The sequence below is a fragment of the Typopeltis vanoorti genome, chromosome 24 (genome assembly GCF_054136105.1).
Source record: "Typopeltis vanoorti isolate ZY-2024b chromosome 24, IOZ_Tvanoo_1.0, whole genome shotgun sequence".
NCBI lineage: Eukaryota > Metazoa > Arthropoda > Arachnida > Uropygi > Thelyphonidae > Typopeltis > Typopeltis vanoorti.
Window position 1 is genome coordinate 22,690,085 of NC_143572.1, and position 26,006 is coordinate 22,716,090.

Genomic DNA, 26,006 nt, shown 5'->3' on the forward strand with positions numbered 1-26,006 from the left:
AACAGAATATGCTGCATGCTTGCAAGCAAAACAGACTGACTAGTAACTATCTAAATGTATTTTGTCCTAACATCCTCTTTCAAACTTTCAGTTCCAGAAAATACGAATAACAATTTTATGATGCAGGCATTGGGAACAGAAAGCAGACAATTTATCTAAAGCAAAAAGATGCATATGAGAGAATACACAACATGGACGCATGCACAGTATATATGTATCTTGAAATCAGGTTAAGGCTAGTTCCCATTGGCAGTTTACACACATGCAAACACTGCCCAGTGTGAACGTGTTAATAAAAGCATATTTGTGCTGCACAGCATTTGTACGAATGTGTTAACGAAAGCTGCCTGTCAAGAACTGTATAAACATAGAAACTACTCATTAATTTCCCCAGTTCTCACAACTTTCATTATTCCTTACTCATTAGTTAGAGCAATGCATAATATTAAAAATAATTTCATTTTGCATTAAAAATGAAATTGTGTTATTTTGCATTAAGTATGTATATGTCAGCAGTATATATATGCAGGATTTTCTGAAGGTTAGGTCTGTGGTTTCCAGTTGTAAGGGAAAGGGGAAAGACATGTTTAGACTATTTTTTATTTCCCAACCCAATTGAAAAAAAAAAAAAAAAACATTTAAACATTTCTATTGATATAACTAAACCTAAACCTTTCGGAAAATATAAAGAATCAAGTTTCTCAAAACAAGAATTTCCTCCCTAAACTGTGAGATTATCAACATTCGAAAAAAATAGTAATTTAAGTTTACCTAAGATATAGAAACTGAACTTCATACTAGAATATTTTTTATTAATCCTAAACCTAAATGAAAATAATCAAGTTTCTAAAATGTAAAAACCAATTATATGGTATATACTAAAAAAGAAACAAATGAATCTATGCTCATTGTAATTTATATTTATGTAATATTTACTTGAGATAAATGTATCAGAAAGATGTTTAGTACTTTTGGTTCCATTCTAAAACTATTCCAATGATTCCCCCACCCCTCAAAAAAAAAAAAAAAAAAAACTTTTAACAAGCATTCAATGATGTAATGTTTGCCTGGCATGGAAGTAGATATTAAAACTGGTAGTTATATTCCAATCAAATTATGTTAAAGTTTCCCTTTATATTAAACTATAAAAATGTAATTAATTTTTAAAAATGTTTCAAGTAGATAGAATAAATTTCTTTTAAAGAGTTTTCAGAGAACCAAAGTATGCTTTTATATATATACACACACACACACTGCTTTGTATACTAATACCTATAAGAAGAAATTTGCATAGCTTTTTTACTGCGCATCCATCTCCAATAATCTGGTAATGCCTTAGAACGAATTAGTTCAGATTATAAAGACTTTCCTGCAAGTACAATGTAGTGTGTGAATTATCTCATCTTGAAAGTGTAATGATTTCAGAGAAATTAATATGGTCAGTTCTTTTTATAGCATTAACCTCATAGATGAGTTTACTATAACTAGGCCATGATTTTACCTAATATGTTATTAGTATAAGCCATTATTCCCTATAATGTGTATTTTCTTTGCTGTATATTGTTTAGATGATGTAATGACCTTGGCAAAATGTAGATTTATTAACAATTATATTTAGTAAAATTTGTTTATTTATGCTGCAATCATTTTCAGAAACTTTTAACATATCCTCTCACTTTCAAGATGGAAGATATGAATTTTAGATTGTGCCTTGAATGTATTGTAATTTGGCGATCAATGATGGAATATAATCAAATAGGTGGACAAAATATCATCTGAAAGATGGAATCCTGTTTTATAAATGATCTGCTACTTATAAGTTGGACCTGAAATTTAAAGAAAAATGAAAAAGAATTAATGAAGTAAGCTAGAATAAGTAAAAAATGCTGAATCATACAGAGAAATCAAAGAAAATGAAATTTTGTAAATTATAATAAACAAATTCCTGTAATGTTAAAAATTAAATATGACTATTAAAATAGTGCTTTCAGCTTAGTTTGGAGATCCATCAAAGTTGAAATGTAGCCTTTGCTGACAAATACTGCCCTATTTTATACAAGAGAGAAAGAAGTTTTATACTGACTCTTTCTCTCTTCAGGTGTAAAATAGAAAAGCAGTATTTAAAAATTTCTTTTGGTAACTACGAAATACATGATAAACATTAAATTAAATAGGCATTCCCCATGTAAATCAGCAATCTTCTGTCCCTACTTTTTTTTTTTTTTTTCCATAAGAGAGCTTCACTATTCATTTACAGTAGGTTTGTTTTGTAGCAACTCAAAACTGAGGATGAAAATAACGTGGAACAATCAAGTAAAAACTGAAATAATGCAATTCTTGTGAAAATAATAAAATTGCTATGGATCCCCTTAGGTACCATCTGATAAAGTTATCAACTTGGTTTGGGAGTTTGTGCAATATTAATCATTTTTACAATAATTTACAATTATAGATCTCTTCAGCAAGAAACTTACTTGAAAGAACTATTGAAAGATTGAAAAAAAAATAAATGGGATGTGATCAGACTCTCAGAAGCAGAAAGGGGAGAAGCATCCAATTAAACTACACAATGGTCACTTATTAGTGTTCCAATTCTGACAACTCTGTTGGTGATGTAGGTTTTCTAATACACAGAAAAAAATATATAACATAATCTTAAGAAACATCAACCAGAAGAGTAGAAATAGGAATATCTATATCAAAAGATATTATCATTATTACGTAACACCTACAGAGAGCCCAAAGATTCGTCAAGGGAGTGCACCTACTCTGCAACTCTGTCTCCACCACTTAATCCACCAACTACCATCATCATAGACACCAACGCCATCTACCGTCCATCATCGCCACTAGTATTTTCACAGACCATCACAAACATACATGCCCATGGTGGATTTGAACCTGCAGCCTTTTGGTTCGAGAGCGGATATGCTGACCACTCAGGCCAGCATATTAAATTAAAATTGTACAAGTTTATGCCCCAACTTCATATCATTCAAATAAAGTAAATAATTTTATGCCAAACTAGAAAAATCTTTAAATTACAGTAAAGAATTTTATATTTAATCATGGGTAACTTAAAAGCAGAAACCTGCTTCAGATGAAAAGAACAGTATCCTAAATTCAATGGAAAGTCTGGATTGTAGAAAATAAATTAGAGAGAAGGATTACAGAATTTACTGAAGAGAACTGACTATTATGAATACATTCTTTAGTAAAAATAAATGTTGTAAATGGACATAGAGATGTCCTAATGGTTAGATCTTTAATGAAACAGATTTTATAATAACAAATAGCAGACATATTGTAAATAATAATACTTTTAAACAATTTCAATTCAGGAAATAATCACAGAATAGTGAGATCTAAAATTATAATTAAGAAAAAATGGAAAAGAAATAAACTAATTAAACAGAAGTTCAATGCAATAAACCTAGAAAATTTAAAACTTGGAAAAAAAAAAAAGCAGACATGAAGCTGCTTTAAAATAGAATATTCAAATAAAATCAGAGAGCAAAGAAAGATCTAAATGAGATTAACCAAATTCTAAGAAATGCTTTCATTAACATCTCCTGTAAAATTATTTCCCATGATAGAAGCAAACTTTCCAAAATAAAACTTTAGATTTATTAAGCAAATGCAGAGAAATTTAACAGCAAAAAAGATTATACTGGAAGATGCAGAAGTAGAGAGAGTAGATTCATGTCTGAAACAAATCATAAAAATTAAAGCTGAACAATCAGAAGTATTAAAAAGAAGGATACAGCTAGGTTGGATGGCTTTTTGGATGAAAGATGTCCAAAGATGACATTCTCATTAGTTTGAAGCAATCTGCATTACCTATAATTAGATATGACAGTGAAACATGGAATTCAACTGAACATATGATTCACAAATTGAAAGTTACCTAGAAAAGAAAGGAATATGCACAGTGCAATACTAAGAGACAGAATACTTTCTCATTTATTAAGGCTGAGAACAAGTATACAGGACATCATGTTACATTATGCATTCAAATGGAAATGGGCTGGATGCATTGCAAGATATAACAACACAAGATGGTCTCCATTCTGTTAATAATTTAGGCCATCTTGTGTTATTATATCTTGGTGGTCAGTAAAGAGGAAGATCAAGGAAAGTGCTGGAATACAGTAGGTCCCAAACTTATATGGATTTGAATCATGAAGATTTGCAGATACATGGTACCTGACTTAGACTAACAACGGCATCTATTAAGTGCCACTTTGAACATTAAAGATGACTTTCCCTAGTAAGTCGATGCACAGCTCAGCATCACTGCCATTCTGTTTGTTTCTATCTTGTTAATGAATCTATGTTGTACTAATTGAAAACAAAATATGAACCCTAAATATGTCGAAAAACTGTAAAAGCGATGAGAATAAATACACATTTATAGTGGTAAGAAGAGGCACATTATAACTATGGTGACTAAACTAGATATTATTAAACAACATGGGGGAAAAAAAAAAAGCTAATAAGTTTATAGTCATTGCACAAACTTACAAAATGAGTGAACCAACTGTTAGAACTATTATAAAAGTTCGTATTATGTAGCACATGAGAAGTTCAGCTAGTGCAATCCACAATCACTTCCAAAAAAAAGATTCATTTTAATAGAAGTGGAACAATTACTGGCAATTTGGACTGAAGAGACATGCAACAATGAATGCCAATAAGTCTTATGCTTATACAAGAGAAAACCCAAGATGCTACTGCATGCTATAAACTGTTTATGAGAAAAAACAAAACAAAATAAGAGCTGCAATTATCAGCTAAGCTAACGCCTTTTTATTCCCGTATATACGGGAGTAGGCGAGGCCATTTAGCCCTATCTAACTTTTGGAGACTGAGTGGGCAGTTCAATCTCCACTGGTACCCAATCAGAGACAGATGGCCCAAGGCTATCACTAATTAAGCGGTACGCAGTGAAGAGAGACGGCTCAAATGTGCCGCCATCTCGTGGTCTCTAACCTTAACACAATATATTTAATGTCTGAAATAATGTGGGTTCTACGGTCGATTTTCTTGAGTTTACAGGACGAAAAACCCGAGTTTCCGGGAGGAAAAACCTGCTTGCCTGTGCCAGAGATCGACTAACTCGGGAACCGGTCGAAAAAAGGCTTAGAAAAATTTCCTCTAGTCGCCGACTAGACTCAAAACCAAGACTTCCTTCGTGCGGCCTAGCGCGGTGGTGTGCAAACGCCACATCCACTGAGCTACACAGGCATAAAATTGCATTTGGTAGTGATTGGATTCGAACCCACGCCTCAATGAGACTGGTGCCTAAAACCAGCGCCTTAGACCGCTCGGCCACACTATTATATGGACTGTAAATATATATCAATACAGATATTGTATATGTAATACATACAGTTCTGTCCATCAGCTGTCCAAGATGGGCTGAATCACCTTACATATATACTATTATATATTCCCAATGAATATGTAACTGTTTATATTAGTTTTCTTATTATTACATGTGTTTATATTTATATAACCAATAGTATAATGAGTAAACTTTCATTTTCTCAAAGTTTTCCTTTCATAAGCAGAATCTGATTAGCTTTAATTATACTTTGAAATAAAAATATTTATCAAAATGCCCTGTATTTGAGTACCATTCAATTTACACAAATTTTCAACTTGCATAGGAACCTCTGGAATGAATTAACCACATAACTCAAGGAACTATTGTACTATGAATGAGAAAAGCTGAAAGCAGAATGCAATGTGGGCTGATCCAAATTGAAAATGAAGATTACTATAAATTAAAGTAAATAAAATGTACTTATCACACTTTCTATAATAAAAATTTAAATTAACAGTAGTATGCCTGATAAACTAAACCTTCAAAACAGCTACTTCTCAAAGTCATTTACATTATAAGATAGAAGAATACATTGTTTTCTTTCAAGTACAATACTGCTGGCTTGGTTGGCCAAATGGTTAGCATATTTGCTCTCTAACTAATCCCACTGGAAGCACAGATAGTTTTAATTGTCTTGTGCAAGTTTAACTTCATTGCCTGGTCTGAGACCACTGCCCCACTTACTAGAGGCCTAAAGTGGCTTGGAAAAGTTCCATGTTTTGTCTCTAGATCAAGGTTTCTGGACTACATAAAAAAAAAATAAAATCATCATCATCATCATCAAATTCCTGCCATGTACCCTCAAGGGGTGTACAGGATATGACAGTACTACATGAACTGTTGCCAAAATAAAAAATGATGGTACAACATGACAAAATAAAATAAAAATATATAAAATTAATAAAAAAAAATTAAATTATAAAACAAAATAATCCTTCATAATAATTACCCACCCATGGTATAAATGTATCATTTATATCATTTCCAAAAATCTTTCATGGGTGGAAGCCACATAATAACAACAACAACAATAATAAAAACAATATGGTAGGCTAAGGATTAGCTAATCCATAGCCTACCAACCAGTACAGAGTGTCAACTAATCCATGGTCAGAACAGGCAGTTTATTTGTAACTGGAACTGACATAGCACTTCAATGCAGACTATCAGAAGCATATGTAATCTGTTGCCATCATCTGTGCCAATAACTAAAATAACTTTATTTCAATTACTGTATCCTCAGCATGTCAGAACCTATTATCATAGAACTCTGTACAGATAAGCGATTTCTGAATCACAACAGTGTACCCACCCCTGAATGAGGAAGGAAAATCCAACTTAAAGGAAAGGCACCTATTTATCATCTATATTGATAAACAGGTGCTGATGATATAGCTCTGGCCTTTATCAAATTGTGATCAACTACCACCTTCTCAATATCCAACAGCATCTCTGACATGTCTCATTCTATAATTATTGATGTCTCCTTTTCCTATGTGCCTTTACTACTAGTAGTTGCAAAAAATATTCTCAGTCCTCCCTTTTTTCTGCCTGCTTAACAAAGGCAATTTTGCTCTGTGCTATTTTTGTTGTATCCCAGTAAGAGACAAGATTCTGAACTCAAATTAGGATCACACTCCTCATGCAAATTAATATCCGAAGCATCCCAACGTTGACCTACAACCTCTATAAAACCTTTTCACATTTAAGTTCTCAGCTGTATTAAATTAAGAATGCAGAAAGCTGGTCCTCTAAAATACCCTGCACACAATCGTTCGATGCTGTTGGCACACACTCTCTCTCGATGAGTCTTTGGACTCCCTGGAGATGTCACATAATAATAATAATATTTTATGTCTTAAGGATCACAATAGAATGATCACAGAGATTTTAATAAACTGCAAACAAATGGACTACACAAAGACAACACCACTCTATGAGACTTTAGATTCTTGCCCTTATATACTAGTCACATCTACTAAAGCTTCACTAGAAAGTGAAAACAGACTACATGTAGACAAAAGGATAAAATACAAATATAAAAGTAATAAACTTTCATTGTCAAACATTTCAACCCAAAATGAATGGGTCATTATCAGTGGGCAGGCTAGCAAATACAAAGCAGAATGTTAACAATGGATTATTTGAAACGTAGCATGAGCCACATGATAGTACAGGGTGGCCCATAAGTCACAGAGGGGTTTAAAATGCAAATAACTTATAATTTTTTTCATTTTATTTATTTTTATTCTAAGGAATATCTGAGAAATTAATAGTGAAAAGCTCACAACCTAACAATGAAACAAAATCTTGCAATTTTATTTTGAAAATCAGCATTTGATTATTCTAAAGCAAATTTCACAAAGATCTGAAATTAACTGATAATCACATTCTCCAGATCTGATGACTGCCGACTTCTTCCTATATTACCTGAAGAAAAAGGAATATGTGAACAAATCCCAGACAACTGAATAGCTGAAGGATAGCATTCTTGCAGAAATTAGGATGCTGCTGCCAGAAACATTAACAGCTATCATGAAAGATACAATAGAAAGGGCCTGTCTTTGTAAAGCTGAAAATGGAAGGCATTTACTGTACAACCACAGATGCGAGACCCCTTGACATTTTTGCACATCAGAAAATTAGCTTTTCTTTTATGAAAATTCTAGTTAAAGTTGTAACTAATTTGCTTGTACAACAGTTGGAAAATTTACATATAAAGCACATGATTTCATGTGTTGGTAACAAATTCCTACGTCGCCTTATTCCTTTCAACATGAACCGACTCTTCTTGGCACATTGCCAGCCGAGGGTCTTGCATCTGTGGTCAGACAGTATGTGATGTGGTTTTTTCTTTTTAATAACTAATAAAAAAACATTTACAGGTTCTGTATTTTATTATAACAAAAAATAAATAAAAAATTATTAAATATTTAAACCACTTAGTGACTTATGGACCACCCTGTATAAAGAACAGTACAATGTGGGAGAGATCTGATTACACTAACAAATAGTGTCTCCTCTGTGCTCCTTAAAGCCAAACTTCCTCACTCTCTAACATCTCTGTGGCAGAAATCAAGACCTTGCAATCTCTCAGATGCAGCACCCATCTCAACTATTACCAAAGAAAATAAAGAGTCAACATTGTCATGAATGGCTGAAACTATAACAGAAAAATAGCCCTCCTGCAGACAAACCTATATATCTAGAAATTGACACAACTCTACAAATAACCAGCTTAAAAAAAATGGTGACCTCATCACTCAATGAAGTCACCATTAGACGAAACTAATGATCCATTTTGCATGCTACCTCCCACTTTATGGTCTACCTAAGATCCATAAAGGTGTGTGATGCTTTGCCCAATTGTAGATTGCCTTGATTCTTTGACTTATTGCATAAGTAAGTTTTATCTTGAATGTTAATTACCCAAACTGGTAACTCCACTCCATATAAAAATGATTCAGATTTCCAAGTACAGAATATATTCCTTCAACCTGTTGATTCAATGGTCAGCTTTGACACTAAATTTTTATTTATCAATGTTGCACTTGCAGATTTACTCTACTTACTTTCACGAGCCTTCCCTTCTGATATAATCAAATGTTTCAACTTTGTTATCCACTTGTTTCACCGGCCAGAACAAACTTCTGCAAAGAAAGAGATAGAAGGTACCTCGATGGGAAGCCCCCTTTCTCCTGCACTTGCAAACTTTTATTTGGAATGCTTCGAAGAAATCCTTTTCTCCTCGGGACAGCCTCAACCTTCCTTTGGTAATGTTATATAGATAACATCTTTTCCAACTGCCCCCCCCAATCAGAAAGACACTAGCAAAAATAATTTAGATCCCTGGATAAATTTTGTATAGAAACAGAAAGAACAATAAACTAACATGCTTAGATATCCTATTGTCCTGATTCCCTTTCAAGTGAACTAACTACTTCCATCTATCGTAAACCAACCTTTACTGGTTGTCACATACAGCAATAATCTGCTTACCATCTTTCCCAAAAATTGGAATCATAAAAAATTTACTGAATCATGCTCATATAGTATGCTCCAATCCATATAATCTTAAGCAAGAACTTCTTAACATCCAGTGCACAACTGAATGGCTCTCACAACATACTACACAGCATGTTTATAGTTCCTAAAAGCATGCTTCCAATGGTTCAAAGAATTCCCATTCTATATATTTCTGAACTAATTTCAGGAATCAAGAAATGCAACCTAATGCCTACATTTTTTCTATCACCAAGCTCTCATCATGGTTTCCTTCTTCTAAAGATAAACAATCTCCTCTTGGCATCTAGCAAATTCTCTGTGATTGCCATATTTCCTATTTCAGTCAAACTCAACATTCTGTGGAGAAAAGATTACGAGAACACCAATCTTACATCATTAACATGAAATTACAGACATTGGGTCTAGCACAGGATGTGATTGACACCAACAATGGAATCTTGTGATCTAGAATGCACCTGCTCCACCATTACTGCTTCAACCTTGAACATTACTGCTTCAACTTTGAACATTTATTTAAGGAGAGTGCTGAAGCCCTGCCAAATCATACTGATTTGAGTAAGAACAACTGATTCTCCATATTAAAATTCTGGGAAAGTTTCATTCTCATCAAACATTTTTTAAAAATCAATTTACATCTCACCCACATCATGTTATTCTTTATACTAACACATGGCTTGTACTGTTTTTTAAATAATCTACTGTTAATGTTCTGCTTTGTAGTTACTGGAAATCTGCCAGCCACTACAAATGACCTGTTAATTCTGGGTTGAAATATTTGGCAATGAAAGGTTTTCATTTTTATACCTGTATTTGAATTGTTTCATTTATCCTTGTGTCTACATGTAGTCTGTTCTCATCTTTATGGCACAAGTATCTCTTAAGCACTATTCACTAGAAAGTATCTGCTTCAAAAGCAGCTGATCTACCAATTTTGTGACTGTTCCATCTCAAACAAATTTGCTAAGTTCCCATCTTTTATAAATTTTGTACCATAACATCCCCTATTAATTAACCTGTGCCCACCCACAAGTACATGGTTTCACCTTATGGCACTATTCTGTGTACACCTTAACCACTCTGAACCATGATTCAAGATGCACAACATTCAAATAGAGACATCCAATACTCAAGTTCTCTCTAATAGTCATATCTTTTCTCATGACTACAACTTCATCACACTGGTTTGCACAACCACATATCTAACTACAACTACCTATGGTCATATTTAGTTATATCAGTGTATAATACTAATCACTAATAATTTTTTTATTAAAAAGAGTAATATATTTTATATTATGAAACCAAGTTTTAAAATGACATTCACTTTTTAAGCAACTTTGAATGTGTGACAAGAAGGGATGGTCCAAAAATCAGAGGAATTATATAATATCTGGATTAGCTCTTATTTGTTATTATGCTGAAAAATAATGCCTCTTTTTCATTCATACAAATGGATATTTCATTCAATTATTTTTTTAATAATCACATCTACAGACCATCCATTCTTCCAGAGTTCAGGTAGTTTTATGAATTTACAATAAAATCGTGTGCCTTGTCACCACATCTTCGATGCTGTCTTGACTTGAACTAACACAAAGTGATGTGATCTTAAATGTTATTTTAGTTTTTGGGAGGAGACTTTGTCTCCTCCCAAAAACTAAAGAAAAGTCAAAGAAAACCAAACCAAGTCAAAGCTGTTTTGTGGATTGCCCATGACATTGAGATTAAGGTAGCGAATCTTTTCCATTGATAAAAACTGTACATTGTTGTGCCAGAGAAAAAGAAGTTTCACATATTAAAAAAAAACCTTGAAATCTCTGCCTTTAATTTTTATCATGGTTCAGCACAGCACTTGAAATACAGGTGGTGCCAGTAGACAAGAATTTTGATTGTGTTAAAAGCATGTGCACATACACACATATATATACTACAAAAACTTCAGTTTGTTAATAAATGTCAGAAACTCGATTGCTGCATGCCATCACACATAAATCATCTCATACTGCTGAAAAATAAGTGCATAAGTTCCTCATACTATTATTACAACTATAATTTAGAAATCCTGGTGGAAGATCTGTGTATCACTGCTATATGAGTCTACTTCATAAAAAAAAGGAGGCATTAGTTTTCAACATATATACATATTTTCTATCTAGCCAGTGGGTGAGTTTCATCTAATATTTCTCATGTTGTTTCAAAAGTATATATCATTTCGCTAACATATTATGTGTAAATATACAACAAATAAGCAAGATCATTTTGTACTTCATGCTATATATTAAATGCTAGATTTGTTTTTAACAATTTGTACATGAGTATATATATTTTATATCTGTATCATCTTACCAAATAAATTCTTTTAAGGAATGTTAAAGTTCTTGTAAGACTATTGTGCTATATGTCTATAAGTGAACATTATACATAATATCTTGTTAACATGACATGATATTACAGAATTTATGAATATGTCACTCAAAGTAAATATAATACATTTTCAAAACTTTATCAGTTATACCTAATATACACTTAATGACAGGTTGTTATTGCTACTACTACTCAAAAAAGAATATGTATCACCATACAATATGTTCGAAGGCAAAGAAAAAAAAAATCTGATTACAATAAGGCATTTTCTTTGTCACTTCAAATACAACGTGGGAATACTACAAAAAATTATGTATATATCTATTCTTCAGTAAATGGGAAATAAAAATTCATGACAGCTTCTCTTCCAGGTGGAATATCCTATTCTGCATGTACAAGAATAGGATACTCAAACAATTTTTGCTTTATATAAAATTTTTATATAAAATAACTGGATGGAAGGATTCTATACATTATCTATTAAAGGTGAACTATTCAAGCTTACGACAGCACATTAAAATCTTTCTCAATGCAGTAATTCTATCATATTGCATCACCTTTTACCTCTACTCATCTTTTAAACTCTAAGGCACAATTTACACACTAGTTACATTACTCAAAATATCAAAACTGCACTAATTTCTTTAATGTGTTAAAACTACAAGTAAAAAAAAAAATTAATAACATAATTTACACAATGAGTACAATTGAATCATTTTCTGAGTCAGATCTATTTTTATGCATAAAAAAATAAATATGAATGATATATATTTATACCCTCAGATTGTAATATTTTGTAAAACAGCATGAGAGAAGAATAAATCATCTAAGTGGGAAGAGGAAAAAAAATTACTCCTCAATGGAAAACCATTAAATGATTGAACTATTTTCTGGCAAGAACAAAAATAATACAGTATATTTATTTTGAATGTTAATCTAAATAAATGTAAATCTCACATAGAAATTTATTGCACTATTTCAGAATTGCATACATATGAGTGAGAATCATATCACTGCCAAATTTGAAATACAGTTTTAAAAAAAAAATGACACATAACAAAACAAAATATATCACTTACGTGACATTAACTCATTAAATATAAATTAAAATTTAAAACATTTTCATTTATTCTTCACTCTAACAAACTATGGAGAGGAGGGGGGGGAATAACATGAGTATAATTATACTGACTCTTCATTTACTCATAATACCTTATAACATATTTTAAAGGCAATAATAATTACAAAGTTTCAAATTTTCACCTATGGTCAGATGTTAATGATAAGAGTCCACTATCAGGTGCTGGATCCCAAATTATTTTCTGAACCTCTTTAAATTTAGGATGAGAGGCATCTCCCACAAGTCCAAGAATGACACTTTCGCTGGTTGTAAGCCATGCTCCAGATGATTTCATTCTTTCAAAAGCATACATCCTAAAAATGAGAAAATAAAATGAAATCCATATTGGTGAAGTTTTAAAATACATAACAGAAATAAATTAATGAATATAATTAGTAGTAATTATTGGAGAAATTTATGCCTTATGTTCATGGACTGAATTTATTACATTTCTGAAAAGCCTACTAATATCATGATGCAAATTTTAATAAATTCTAAAGTCTGTTCAATTGTTTTGTAAGATAAGCTAGACCATATGGAGTTTTGGCCAAAGCAACTATATGAGATCATGAAACTAGTGTATTATGTCTATTAACTGATGTGTTTTCTAGTTGGTACACCTGTTTAGGAAAATGAAAAACCTTGCAAACCAGCTAACTCACCTTCACATGAAAGCCTGTTATAACAGTTCTTCCCATGTTATCAGAGGAGAAAAATCCTATTTCCGGAGATTGAATAATTCAGTACTTGATGAAACTAAATGGATAAGATTCAATTTGGCATCTTTCTACTTTAAAAGCATATATTATTGCCTAACTACCCCAAGGATGCTTGAGTTAGGCTTTTATGGCTTGGTAATGTTTGACTATCCTTTCTAATTAGCTTCGTCTTACGACTCTAATGATAGGATACTTTTCTATTAAACTTAAGGCTTAGCATACCAATGTATCAATCGTGGTAGTTTATACACCCCACACGGATAGGCCTGATGAAGAGAGTGAGGAATTCTATGAAAATTTACAGACTGTTTTGGACTGCTTATTAAGGAGACATACTTGACATCTTAGGGGACTCAAATCAAGTGGAAAAGAGTATGAGAGTTAGGCAGGAGTGTAGCTTGTTTGGTCTGGGTGAACATAATACTCATTGGTGAAAGACTGCTGGAATTTGCCCATGATAAAAGATTAGTTATTACCAATACTTGCTTCCAGAAACACCCATGACAGACCTATACTTGGATATCTAACACTGATAGGTCAAGGCACCAGATTGATTACATCCTTGCTCTCCAGCAGTGGAGGATGAGCATCTCTGATGTGCATACTTGTTCTGGAGCAGATTGTGGTACAGACCATCAGCTAGTAAGAGGCAAAGTAAGACTAAGACTCGGGAAAACTTCAAAGTCAGGCACACCCCACTAGATTGGATGTTAGAGTAATTCCTAGTGGATTCACAGAAGAAATATCAACTTGGCTGGATGATTTTTTGGAGACCAATGAGGAGAGCTCACCAGAAATGTTTTGGGAGTCAAGGTGATAATACAGGATACAGCCAAGAAATATCTCAGCCCAATAAGAAGACCAAGAGATTCATGGATATCGGATTCAACATGGGAATTAATCAAAAGAAGGCAGTTGGAAAAACAAAGAAACACAGGGACGGAAGAATATAAGAGATTATATAGAGAAGTCAGAAGAGCCATCAAGCAGAAGGAAAAGTTTTATACTAATAAATATAAACAGATAAAGTTCCAGATGAGGATGAACAATTATAAAAGGACGTTTTATTTAGTTGGTCACCAAAAGCCCAAGTTTAAGCGCAAACTGAATGTCATCAAAAACAGGAATGGAGCATTGCTAACAGAAGAATTGGAAATTTAAAAAAAATGGAAAGAAGACTGTGAGGAGCTGTACAATAAAGTGGATAAAGGAAATTTGGAGGTACCCTCTCAGGCATGAAGTTGAAAGAGTAGTTAAGCAGCTTTACAGCAATAAGGCTCCAGGTGCAGATGGAATCCCAGCAGAATTAATTAAGGTCACAGGGGATGGAGGGATACATTGTTTACAAGGATATGGGAGACAAGATCATGGCCTAGAGACTGGAAGAAGTCAGTTTTTATATCACTGCATAAGAAGGCTTGCACGAACTACATAACTATTAGTTTAATATTTCATGAAAGCAAAATTTTATTAAAGATCATGTTAAACAGGATTGAGGCCAAAGGTGCCTGAGGAACAAGCAGGTTTTAGGAAAAGTAAGGGCACCAGAAATCAGATCCTTTGCCTTAGATAGATCATAGAAAAATATAAAGAATTTAGAGTCCCTCTGGTAATCTGTTTCTTAGACTAGTCTAAAGTTTTTTTGACTGTGTTGAGCATGTGGAACTGTGGGAAATAATGAAAAGAATGGGTTTTTCTCAACACACTATCTGGTTGATAGCCAACTTGTATAAGGAGCAAGAAGCAAAGTAAGAACAGGTGTTGGATTAACTGATTGGCTTCAGGTTGGAAAAGGAATTAGGAAAGGATGTTTACTTTCTCCTCACTTGTTTAGTATATATATATGTGGAGGACATCATGAAAGAAGCATTGGATAAGCTCAAGACAGGAATTAGGATAGATGGTAGATTGATCAGTAATCTGAGGTATGTTGATGATACTGTACTCCTCTGTAATGGCAAGGAAGAACTAAGACAAATTCTTGATAAAGTTAACAAGATCAGTTAACAAGTTGAAGTCCTCAGTAATACCAGAGGACTTAAACTTAATCCTAGCAAGACAAAGATTATGGTTCTCAAAGGAAATACAAACAGGGAAGCTCTTGAAAAACAAGTGTACCTTAATGGAGAAAGAATTGAGGAAGTCAGCAAGTTGGAATACTTGGGATCCATTATTAATGTGAAGAATTGCTGTTCAGAAGGAGATTAGGAATGGCTAGAACAACAGTCAGAGACTTGTCTAAAATATGGAAGGATGGATCTATCTCTATGGGAACAAAGTTGAGGATTTTGGATGCAGTTGTTTTTCCAACAGTAACTTATGGATGCGAGACTTGGAAACTAAAGAAGTCAGATAAGAAAAGGATAGCTGCTTTTGAGATGTGGTGTTATAGAAGGCTGTTGAGGATAGCATATACTGAAAGGCGTATAAATTAATGAGTGTTAGAAAGAACAGTAGAACTTTAAAGCTCCTTAAGGATATTGACAGAAGAAAGTTAAAATATTTTGGATACATTGAAAGGATGGAAGGAGGCTTCTCAGAACAGTAATAGAAGGTAAAGTTCCTGAAAAAAGAGGAAGGGGTAGACCATCAATGAGATGGATGGATGGTGTGTGTGGAGTGAATGATCTTCAGAGAGTTGAAGCTGCCAAAACAGCATACAGCAAGACTACATTGCGAGGCCTGGTGTGGCACATCACTGGGCAGCAGAGTGTGACCATATGCTATCTGTGGATACCCAGTGAACACATGATATGACTTTGCAGTCCAAATTGAGCCTTGACCCAATGGCTTGTTGCCTCGAATTCCAATCTGTCCAGAACCTTACTTCAGTCTGGACATTACAATATGACGTTGCCAAACTCACTAATGGTATCTATCCATCTTAAATTTGACATTTAACAAAGAATTCTTCTATTTATAGTCCATTTAAGAATATTGTCATTTTCCATACAAAAAACGTCCATTCCAACTAGTCTGTCTGAGCTTAATTTTAGGCTCAATCTGATGTAGTCTGTTTCTAGAATTGTGTCCAAATGGCTACCATTTGGGTTTCCAGTTAATGGCTTCACTAACACTTCAAGAATGTGGTAAAATCATGTAAAATAAACCAGATGATGAGGAAAGAAAAAAAAATCACACAGACAAGAATTAGTGACCCAGCATAATGAATATAGCTATATAAGAAACTATGCTTTAGCAATTTCAGATGTGTATGCTATCACAATTTCTTAATATCATAATATGCATAATAGTCCAATTACAGATGAGATAATGTGAGTTTATTTCAAGATTTAGGAATATATAAAACATAGACATGACAGTTTCATATTTATTTAAGGTTATATGATGTTGTAGCCACAATGCAACAATTCCAGGATTATCATATCTGATATAATATATTATTATATCAGATATAATAATATATTTTAAAGTAATGATTTAAAGTAAGGTTATAATATATAAAAGATATGTATTAAAATTAAAAAACTAAGAGAACTGTATGAGAAAAAAGTAGTTAATACAAAAGAAAAAAAAAAGAAAATGTAGTTATACACTCAAAGAGTGATTTTATATGGCTCAGACAGAGACATAAAAGTTAAGCCAATGATATTACAGTGCCCACACAAGTGGGCCTTCATCCCTCAATAAGAACTGTGCAATATGATTGTGGCCTATATGCATACCGGACAACAACCTCTCTTCAACTTCTGCACAGACTAGTCTGTCTGAGCTTAATTTCAGGCTTAATCTGATGTAGTCTGTTTCTAGAAGTGTGTCAAAATGGCTACCATTTGGGTTTCCAGCTAATGGCTTATTGATCCTGTTCAAAATCTGGGCTCCTGAATTAACATCCATCTATATCAGCTTTACAATCTTTTACATTCATCTGGTATATATCCTAGAGTATATATCACCATACCCTACATCCGTGGCACATCTGAAAAAATAGCCAAGATTTTAAAAAAATACAATCTACACACAGCATTTAAGCCCCACTGCAAACTTGCTACCCTTATCCGCTCTACAAAAGATCAGCTCCCTCCTCTCTCAGTGCCTGGAGTCTATAAAGTACCCTGTTCCTGTTAACTGGCATACTTTGGACAGACAGGCATATCAGCTACTATCTGCCTGGAGGAACATAAGTCATACACCTGCAACCACAACTATGGTCAGTCAGGCCTGGCTGATCATGTCTTGGATACAACCCACAGGATCTCATGGAAAAAAAACCACCATGCTCCACCACAGCAAATTCAAAAGAGAAAGACTATTCTTGGAATCAGCAGCAGCTCTCAGGAATCAACCAAATCTTAACAAATATGGTTGCATTAAGCTTCCTAAGATTTGGGAAATGCTTTTCACCAGAGGTCCCACTTTACATTCCAGGCCACCTACAACCGCCCTTAGAGGGCACTCCACCTAGATAGGACTTTAGTGTCACCCACGTGGTTGGGCTTAGTATTGTTTGTCATTTGTTTTTATGTTACATTAGATTTTTTGTAATTCCTGAAGATGTCTCATTGACTGAGATGAAATATAGGAAGAATTAAATTCTGTTTTTAATCCTTTCTGAGTGCTGTATATAATCCATTAAGCCTCCAACATGACACATTAATTACCTTCTCTCACTAAATTCAAATCCTATCCATAGTTTTGCTGATGACAGTACACTCCATTTCTCTTCTTCATTCAATTAATTTTGTGGTGATCAAATGATTCAAGCTTCTAAATTTCCCATAACAAATGTCCCAAACTTTGATCTTCCTTGCCATTCTTACCCACCTTACTTTAGATAATATTCCTATCTCCAGTCAAGATCAGCATTTCTCTTCCTGGATTGATATTCACATCTAAGCCTACCTTGAACAAATATATTGCATTTATTTTCCTCTGTCTCCAAAAAATTGCCATCTTCTTTCATTCAAAACATTATTTCTCACCTACATAATTCTTAATATTTTATAAATCCCAAAATCTGTCTAACCTTCGAATACTGTTCTAACATTGGGGTGGTGCACTAAAAACTTTCCTATAAATGTTTGATGCTATCCAGAAGAGGACAATCTGCTTAACAAATGCCACGCCTCTTTCTCACCAATTCCCTCCAATCACTTTTGCATAGATGCTTTATTTCTGTGTTGTCTTTTCTATATATATTTTCATGGGAACTTCTTCACAAAACAGGATACCACCACCATCCCAACACTTTCCTCTAATTACATAAGAACATGAGCTGCTACTCAGTCAATATCCATACATAGTTCAGCTCCAAACTTATCACACCAACTTCTCATCCTTTCCTTTCATTCCATCTTCCTCCTTCTTTGGAATAGTCTCCTTAGCACTCTTTTCTCCAATAACTATACCTTGCAGCTCTTTAAAAAAACACATTAACAGATTCCTTAATTCTTCCTAATCACTTGATTTTATTTCATATAGGTAAGGCCATTTTAGCCCAGTCTAACTTTTGGAAATGGAGGGGGATAGTTCAATCTCCACCAGCAGCTAATCCAATCATAGCTGGCCCAAGACCATCACTAGTTATAAATAGCATCCGATGAAGAGAGACACAATTGTCACCATCTTATGGTCCCTAACATTAAGACTTTAATATCAGCCATAGCAAGTGTTAGCAGCCAATGTTTAGACATGCCTGCAGAACAAAGCAGAGATGGCAGGAACAAAACAGAGTGACAACAAAGCACTATGATGCTTGCTGCAGAGAGAACTGTCAAAGCTTTAAAATGCTGAAGCTGCAAACGAGACATTCTGGATAAGAAAAAGAGAATACATTTTGATTTTTGTTGCTGGTGGACTCATGCCCATTGTGACAAAATCAAAGGACCAGCACTCAAACTCCTAAGCACCCTCAGTCAGCCATTCTTCTATCCCCTGTGCTTTCCCACTGTTAAACAACTCGTAAAGGTCGGCAAGCACATTGATAGCCTTGAACAGTGCTTATTGCTTGATTAAACCTTCTCCTGGAAAACTGACACAATTAAAAAAAGCTCAAAGCAATCTACAATCAGTGTCTTGAAGCTAACATGCCTACTGCAGACAATGACAGCAAGTTTTGCAATCTCATTGTGCTATCAGTTCAAGACACAATCCAGGCAGAAAAGAAGAAGAAGTACAATGCCATCATCTTCAACTTCCATTTGGAAACCAACGCAATGCTAAATGAAGACACTTGCTGACCAATGCAATTTTGACCCCCAAGAAAATCATTAGGTGTCACTGTTTTAGGCCCAAGATCTCATGGAAAGATGGAATGAACTTCCCATGCTTAATAAATGTGACCTGCAATACCCCAAACAAGCTGATCAGTATTCATATTGGCCATGAGGCAAAAAACTGAAGTATGCCATATAAAAGGATGTGCAGCATACTTTTTTGTCTCCCTATTGTGAACCATAATCAGCATACCTTGCATTCCTTACATGAAAAATTAATCGCCATGTTCACAAAGAAATCACAATGATATCTTTGTGAACATGGAATCTTAAATTTATAATTTAAGTCATTCGTATTTCATATGGTTTGAGGAGTGTAGCAATCTTTTTTGAAACTGTCCCAACATAAGAAATGGCAATGGAGGATTTGTAATGTGTTTCCTCAGATTGTTGTTGTGTGTGTGGTGTGGGTGGGGGGGTCACAGAAAAGTATCTTATGGATTTGCTTACCTATCAACCATAGTTCTAGAGGAGCAACCATCTACAACAACGTGAACACCAAAACCTTGTTCTAGTAGTGACATAACTGTTCCTTGGATACAAACATGTGCTTCAATCCCACATAGAACAATATTCTTCACTTCAGGATTTTTTGTTCTCAGAAGTCTTAAAACATCCATTGTTAGCATAGAAAACTGTGTTTTAGATATGGGAGTAATATCAGGATAATCTTTCAAGCCAAGTTCCGGAACTGTAGGTCCAAGTCCTGGAATGAGTAATACAGATATGACAATCAATATTGTAATAGTTCAATAACAACTGCATGCAAGAGACCTAAACTCTGTAATACTGCAAATTAATAAAAAATTACATAAATAAAATAAAACCTATTATAAGATTAAAGCTAATTAAAATATAAAAAATTAAAATTTTATTTTTATTCAAAATAAATTAAATAAAAAAATAATAACAGGCTGCATTCACTCCAGACTTAAAATATTAATATTTTAATTGTTAAGTTTGCAAGAAATGAACATAAACTGTTGTAGATTGGCTGAAGAATTTTAATAATAGAAATAAAGTAAAAAAAACACTGACAAGTTTCACCAACTTGGCTGTTTGGCTTTGTCAGGATGTATAAAAGTGATACAAAACAACTTAAAACTGTTTGTGAAGGAATAAACCAAATACAAATGTATTTTTTCACAAATTCAGTAGAACACATACATCAAACGCATGGAGCGTGTATGATATCAACTGTTGTTATGCAGGAAAGTTCTGTAATTAGAAGCAAAATTAAACTTTGGCGTACTTAGTATCTTATGAGGGTCTTCCAAATATCAGCTAGAATTAATCCTCGATTTCTATTGAGGCTGTGTTTAGAGATGATGACCACTATAGCTTCTTTGATGTTTCGGGAGCAGAAGTCTTCCTCTAGATAGGGCATGGAGCTTTTGTCCCATTCGATAGTGTGGTTCGTATTCGAGAAATGAAGGGCTAACCAGGAGCTGTCTTCTCTGTTGTTGTTTACATCTCTGTCATGCTCTCTTTTCCTTATTTCCAAACTTCTTGAGGTCTGACCGATGTAGTTTAATCCACATAAACAGGGGATGTTATAGACACCAGCGTATTTGAAGACGGCATTACTGTCTTTCGGAGATCTTAAAAAGTGGTGGATAGTCTTTATAGGTTTGAAAGTCACTTGTATTTCATATGGTTTTAGGAGTGTAGTAATCTTTTTTGAAACTGTCCCAGCATAAGAAATGGCAATAGAGAATTTGTAATGTGTTTCCTCAGATTGTTGTTGTGGGGGAGTCGCAGAAAAGTATCTTATGGATCAGTTTTTTTGGATAACCATTGTCTATCATGGTTTTTGATATATGGGATAATTTATCTTTGAGATCGTTTTCTTCTGTTGTGAGGCGAGTAGCCCTATTTTCAAGCATGTGTACAATGCTCAGTTTTTGAGAAATGTGGTGCAAAGATGTGAAGTGCAAATATCAACCTGTGTTGGTTGGTTTGCAATAAACTGCAAGGCTGATAGGTCCATTCATTTGTTTATTAATTAAGGTATCTAGGAATAACAATTGTTTATCCTTCTCAAGTTCCAAGGTGAACTTTATTTTGTGATGGAAGGAGTTTATCTTGGTTAAAAAATCTAAAAGATTTTTTTTGTGTTTTTCCATACAATGAAAATGTCATCCATGTACCTCCACCACACTGAGTTTAAGGTCTAATTGAGACAGAATTTCATTTTCTAGTTTCTCCATAAAGAGATCTGCACAAGGGGGAAGAGGGCTGCCCATTGCAGATGACATTTTCATTGTATGGAAAAACACAAAAAAAATCTTTTAGATTTTTTAACCAAGATAAACTCCTTCCATCACAAAATAAAGTTCACCTTGGAACTTGAGAAGGATAAACAATTGTTATTCCTAGATACCTTAATTAATAAACAAATGAATGGACCTATCAGCCTTGCAGTTTATCGCAAACCAACCAACACAGGTTGATATTTGCACTTCACATCTTTGCACCACATTTCTCAAAAACTGAGCATTGTACACATGCTTGAAAATAGGGCTACTCGCCTCACAACAGAAGAAAACGATCTCAAAGATAAATTATCCCATATATCAAAAACTTTGATAGACAATGGTTATCTGGGAAAAAAAAAAGATCAATAAGATACTTTTCTGTGACCCCCAACAACAACAATCTGAGGAAACACATTACAAATCATCCATTGCCATTCCTTATGCTGGGACAGTTTCAAAAAAGATTGCTACACTCCTCAAACCATATGAAATACGAGCGACTTTCAAACCTATAAAGACTATCAGCCACTTTTTAAGATCTCTGAAAGACAGTAATGCCTTCTTCAAATATGCCAGCGTCTATAACATCCCCTGTTCATATGGATTAAACTACACTGGTCAGACCTCAAGATGTTAAGTTTGTGATCTTTCCCTTTTATGGTTATATTACTCCACTACTTTATGGAATTTCAATCTAAGCGCCATGAGAACATATAGCATAACAGAAATAAGGAAAAGAAAAGAGAGCATGACAGAGATGTAAACAACAACAGAGAAGACAGCTCCTGGTTAGCCCTTCATTTCTCGAATACGAACCACACTATCGAATGGGACAAAAGCTCCATGCCCTATCTAGAGGAAGACTTCTGCTCCCGAAACATCAAAGAAGCTATAGTGGTCATCATCTCTAAACACAGCCTCAATAGAAATCGAGGATTAATTCTAGCTGATATTTGGAAGACCCTCATAAGATACTAAGTACGCCAAAGTTTAATTTTGCTTCTAATTACAGAACTTTCCTGCATAACAACAGTTGATATCATACACGCTCCATGCGTTTGATGTATGCATGCTTCTGAATTTGTAAAAAAATACATATGTATTTGGTTTATTCCTTCACAAACAGTTTAAGTTGTTTTGTATCACTTTTATACACTCTGACGAAGCCAAACAGTCAAGTTGTTGAAACTTGTTGATGTTTTGGGCGAAAATAATATAGAATCGCTATGGATTGTTAAGTTTGTGATCTTTCCCTTTTATAATTATATTACCCCAGCACTTCTTTAAGGTATTTCAATCTAAGCACCATGAGAACATATGGCATAACAGAAATATTATAAAAGCATTCATAATTATGTTAATATCTTCCAACTACCAAAATAGTTTGTTGAATAAAAATTAAATCATTGCTTTTTTTGCAAAAATAAATATTTACTTGCTTTATTGTAAAACAGTATTACTTATGATTAATGAAAACCAAACAACAACAAAAAAAACTCCTCTAATCATTGTTTCTCTCTCCCCCACCCCCATCACATTTGATTACTATTAATCATTTCAGTAATGTTTTGACTTTTTCTGGCCATTTTCTTCAGATACTGTAATCATAGTGTTTTTCTGAGAAGTGTTTTCTATCTCCTAAACAAATAAATGAAATAATTATAATCCTCCCCCAACTTATATTTCATGGAAGAAAAGTCTTATAGCCTCTGTGTACAAGAAAAATGAGTTCTATTTAAAATAAAAAAAAAGGTAGGAGGGGGATTCCTATATTCCAATAACAGTATCTGTTGCTGGATATGGACCCCCCCCCCTCCTCCAGCTCTTTTATATATATGTGTACTATCAGCAAATTTCTGACTTCAGAGTAGGAAAATTGTTAAATTATTCTTAGTGGTATTTAAGAATTGTGAATTGCTACGTTTGTATATTTTTACAATATTTTCATAGCTAGCAGGTGCACCACTGTTCATGTTGCTGAGTGTATTATCTTATACCACAGTACCTTTAAAATTCCGCTTTAGGAGTGACCTGTTCTTCTTAGAAATAATTTTTTTAAAGAACATGATGCAATTCATAAATTTTTAAACTGTTTAATCCATAAGAAAAGCCAATTAATATTTGTTTCAGTTTGATCACAATCAATCATAGGTGAGATAAAGGGTAAAAATAACTTTTTTTTTTTTTTTTTAACGTGAAATGTTTGTTCGTAAAGACCAATGCTTTGATTGTTAGCGTACTGGATAAGCAAAGAAAATTCTTTCAAAATCATGTATTGAGATATTATTAAATAAACTGATACGACTTTCGGAGGTGTGTGGGGAGGGGAGGGTCAATGAGGAAAACTGCAACTCTGAGAGAGGGGTACTAAATTCGAGGCTGCTCTCACGTGGGTAATTAATAGTTCCCATATGAGTCTACCATTTTCACTTCCATTCAGTCAATTTAATTACATTTCATTCTTCGTTTCGCTTACTACGACGTACAAGTATTTTACCTTTGGGATACTGTTCGGTTACTACAACAGGAATATCCAAAAGTTTAGCAGTTTTCAGAATTCTATTAGCAACTGTTACGATTTGTGGAAAATACTGAATATTATTCCTGAATTTTTCTTGTAAATCACATAAAAAAACTGCGGTTTGCTTCGGCACAAGACTACCTAACCTACACAGAGAAGCCATTTTACAAGTAAAGTTTAACCACACACGTTTTACAAAACGTACAGCACCAAAAAATAAATTATCACACTCGCAGATAACCTTGACCTCAGCACATGATAAAATAGAAATTCTCTTGCTTATAGAAATGTCGTTAGAGATAACCTCGTTCACAAAACTGTTCATTATTTTGAAAATTATAATAATAATAATTTGAAAATTTCAATCTTGATGATTATAAGTAGATTATGTTCGCATATTTAAGCAAGGCCGTATTCATGGGTGTGCGAACTGTGCGGTGGCACAGGGCCCCGCAAAGGGCAAAAAATTGAAAAAAGAAAATCAATTAATTTTTTAAATTATTATATAAATTAATATTGTAATTATTATATTATATACATATATTATATACAAAAAATATTTCTACATATTCTTATATAGAAAAATATATGTATATAATTTTACAACCAACTATTGTTGTTATAATAAGAAATAAGATCGTAGCGCTAGAGCGATAGTATTTGAAACTACTCTAAGATATATAACAATATCGTACAACATAGTGTTAAACAGGGAAAAGTGCATTTCAAAACAGGTGTTTTTAATAATTTTAAGTAGTTTTTTGATTTTAGTTAATGATTTTATGAACAAGTATATAGACGTACAGTCATGTCAATTTTTATGTGATATTACTTGCAAAACATCTTAAAAATATATTTTGTAAACTGGTTTTAGGTTATCCAACATCAGAATTTTTCTTCAATAACAGTTTTCAATCTATATTAGATTTGTTTATTTTCTAATATTATCTATTTTATATATATTTTATTTATCAGGTAAGTAATTTTGTTTTAAATTGTTAACTTATTTTATAATTAAATCTATCGTATTTAATTCTCGAGTATGACTAGTCGTGAGAGAGATTATTATGGAAGAAAATACCGAAGTGGGCATGAAAAACGAAAGCGAAAACAAGAAAAAGAAGCGGCTGAGGAACGTCAAGGAAATTCACTGTTTAAGTTTATGAAGTTGAACTCATATATTTGTTCAGATATATCAGTTGATAACGGGAGTTCTGAAATAACTACAAACAGTACTTCAGCTTCAACATTAATTAATAATGAGAGTTCTGAAATACTCAAAGGAAGCGGAGAACATGACGCGTTTGGTCAACCAATGAGTATTGAAGATCCTAAAACTGAGACACCAGAGGAAGGTGAACTATTTACTATTG

The 26,006-nt window shown here is 33.5% G+C and overlaps 1 protein-coding gene across 1 annotated transcript; it reads right to left on the reverse strand.

Moving 5' to 3' along the window:
- Nucleotides 1–1,616: 1,616 nt before the first annotated feature.
- On the reverse strand, nt 1,617–24,848 carry LOC150093012 (isochorismatase domain-containing protein 2-like). The gene is made up of 4 exons (XM_090413485.1): nt 24,610–24,848; nt 20,305–20,560; nt 13,043–13,213; nt 1,617–1,826 (listed from the first exon to the last, which is right to left on the reverse strand). The coding sequence occupies exons 1-4, from the start codon at nt 24,794–24,796 to the stop codon at nt 1,814–1,816; spliced, it is 627 nt and encodes a 208-aa protein (XP_090269611.1). The 5' UTR covers nt 24,797–24,848; the 3' UTR covers nt 1,617–1,813.
- Nucleotides 24,849–26,006: the final 1,158 nt, after the last annotated feature.

What these genes read in the sequence shown, in the direction of transcription:
- LOC150093012 (XM_090413485.1), bottom strand. Translation starts at nt 24,796, where the DNA reads ATGGCTTCTCTGTGTAGGTTAGGTAGTCTTGTGCCGAAGCAAACCGCA. An exon ending in AACCGAACAGTATCCCAAAG is followed by an intron (nt 20,561 to 24,609) that starts GTAAAATACTTG and finishes TACTCATTCCAG; the next exon opens with GACTTGGACCTACAGTTCCG. An exon ending in TCTAGAACTATGGTTGATAG is followed by an intron (nt 13,214 to 20,304) that starts GTAAGCAAATCC and finishes TCTCATTTTTAG; the next exon opens with GATGTATGCTTTTGAAAGAA.